At 47.1% G+C, this 2,179-nt stretch overlaps 1 protein-coding gene across 1 annotated transcript; it reads left to right on the top strand.

Annotated features, from left to right (window-relative positions):
- Positions 1 to 393: 393 nt before the first annotated feature.
- PPTG_11707 (hypothetical protein) lies at positions 394 to 1,537 on the top strand (the record flags this gene model as incomplete). Its single annotated transcript, XM_008906838.1, has 5 exons — positions 394 to 510; positions 567 to 667; positions 732 to 813; positions 883 to 1,004; positions 1,060 to 1,537. 5 exons carry the CDS (start codon positions 394 to 396, stop codon positions 1,463 to 1,465), a joined length of 828 nt encoding a protein of 275 aa, XP_008905086.1. The 3' UTR covers positions 1,466 to 1,537.
- Positions 1,538 to 2,179: the final 642 nt, after the last annotated feature.

The raw sequence follows: 2,179 nt of genomic DNA on the forward strand, positions 1-2,179 counted from the left end.
TTTTTTTACGACCCAACGGCAACTGGGATGTTGCTCGAATGAGTGCGTGTCGTGACCAACATTGTGTTGAAGGTGGAATTGAGTTATATACAAGCGAAATCGGCTTCTGAAGCAGAAATCAGAGAATAGCCACGATGTTGATGATTGGGTTGGGCAAACATTGATTGCCAATCAAAGCCTTTACTAACGTAAACGTCTTGGTAAGAGAAGGTTAATTAATGGCAAACATCAACATGGTTTCTTGGTACTAAGAAGTTTATGACCTGGGCAATCATCAACATCGTGGTTAAAACCCATTGTAAACTGAGTGCATGTACCGGTAGCCGAACACTAAGCTCATTTTTCAATTTTCTTGAAATTATTCAAACCCATTTCCACTTCACTTCCACGAGCATGTCGACATTTACCAAGTTCGCAATTGTCGGTGCTGGTGGTGTCGGCTCTGGCGTCGCTGAATATCTACTCCAGGCCAAAGCTACCGTGACAATTCTAACTCGCGATGATACCAAGGTAAAGCTGTTCACATTTGTTTGCACATGACGCTATCCGCTGAATACTATGTTTAGGTTGAGCTCCAAGCATTCAAGGAGCGCGGGGTATCTCTCGTGAAAGTGAACTACGACAACGAAGCATCGTTGAAGGCAGCTCTGACCGGCAATGAAGTTGTGTGGGTATCATTCGTCCCCTAACTTGGCTGTAAATGCTTGACTTTTCGCCTATCTGTATTGTAGCGTGTGCACGATTCATGCGTATCATCACTCGATCCAGTTTGCTGTTGCTCGAGCGGCAAAGGCTGCTGGGCTCCAGCTCTTTGTGCCTACCAAATAAGTATCATTTCTGCAAATGACCTTGAGTAGATGATATTAACACGAAAGCTTCTAGTTTGGCATGGCTGACGAAGATGGACCGAACATTACGAAGGAGAAGGTTCGCACACAGCTGAAAGAGCTAGAATTGCCATTTGCGCTCTTTCACGGTGGGCTGTGGGCCGAGTACATTCCATTGTAAGCTTTATTCATCCCGCGATTCGCTTATCATTTACTTTATATTTTTGTTTAGCTTCCTTGGGTACAACTTCAAGGAAGGTGCCATGACTGTTGTTGGGGATGGCGATGCGAAGATGAGTATCGTCGCCAGATCGGACCTGTGTCGTTTTATCGCGCACGTTCTGGTGACAGCGGCTAAATGCTCATTGGAGTGGTCGCGGTTCTCTGTTGAGAGTGATCGCATGTCCCCGAAGGAGATTGCTGCGCTTGCTGAGAAGAAACTGGGCAAAAAGATGGAGCTCAAGCTGGTGAGCTATGACGAGACCAAGAAGAAGTACGAGACAGATCCTGTGGCGTACATCTTGACCCGCGTAGCGGATGGTCGCTGTGTGTCCGGTACCCTGGATGAGGCCAAGGACACTGTAGCAAAGTACTACCCGGGCTGGAACCCGACGCCTTACGAGATGTTCATCGCGTAAACGATCTACTTATGATCGTATTGGGTTCTCCATGCAGTTCATTACGTCACTAAAACTCCACGCAACACAAACATTTCGTTTTTACTCACCGAGTTCACCCCGATATCTTTACTTAAACACAGGTAGGCTCCGTAACGGAACTGCTGGGCGATGCCTGCTCAGGCGATAAATATTGGGTTAGTTGCTTACCCGCTTTCTTCGGATGTTTATATTTCGGAGAAGTCGGCTTACCGCATCCTCACCCCGAGGCCACTTGCTTTTTCTTCAATGAGTTAGACGCCTCTGCGGTAGCATTGGAGGTTGAAAGATTTTTTTGAAATGCAGACACTTTGAGGATCCTGTTCCATTTTCTCCAGCTACGCGTGGAGCTTCCTCTTCCTTTTTGCTTGCTCCTTGTTGTCTTTAAAGCGATCCACCTTTTCGAGGAGAAGAGCTGCCAGATCTCGAACCGTTTTGTCAGCCAGCGAAGTCCCAATTCGGACATGGACTCTCGAGTGCCTCAGAGAAAAGGCTTCACAGTTGCAATTCGGTATTGGCTATCCTCCCACCCCTGTGCCTCCTCAAGTGCCCTGCGCAAACGTATTCGCCGTTACTGACCCTCTTTGATTGTAAGAGGGAAGACACCGAAAAATTTCAATAGCGCGTTGATGTGCCTAGTGGACACATTCAAATGATTTATACATCACCAACAGGTCGAGGTGCTACAACGTATCC

Source organism: Phytophthora parasitica, assembly GCF_000247585.1.
Source record: "Phytophthora parasitica INRA-310 unplaced genomic scaffold supercont2.25, whole genome shotgun sequence".
Lineage (NCBI taxonomy): Eukaryota > Oomycota > Peronosporomycetes > Peronosporales > Peronosporaceae > Phytophthora > Phytophthora nicotianae.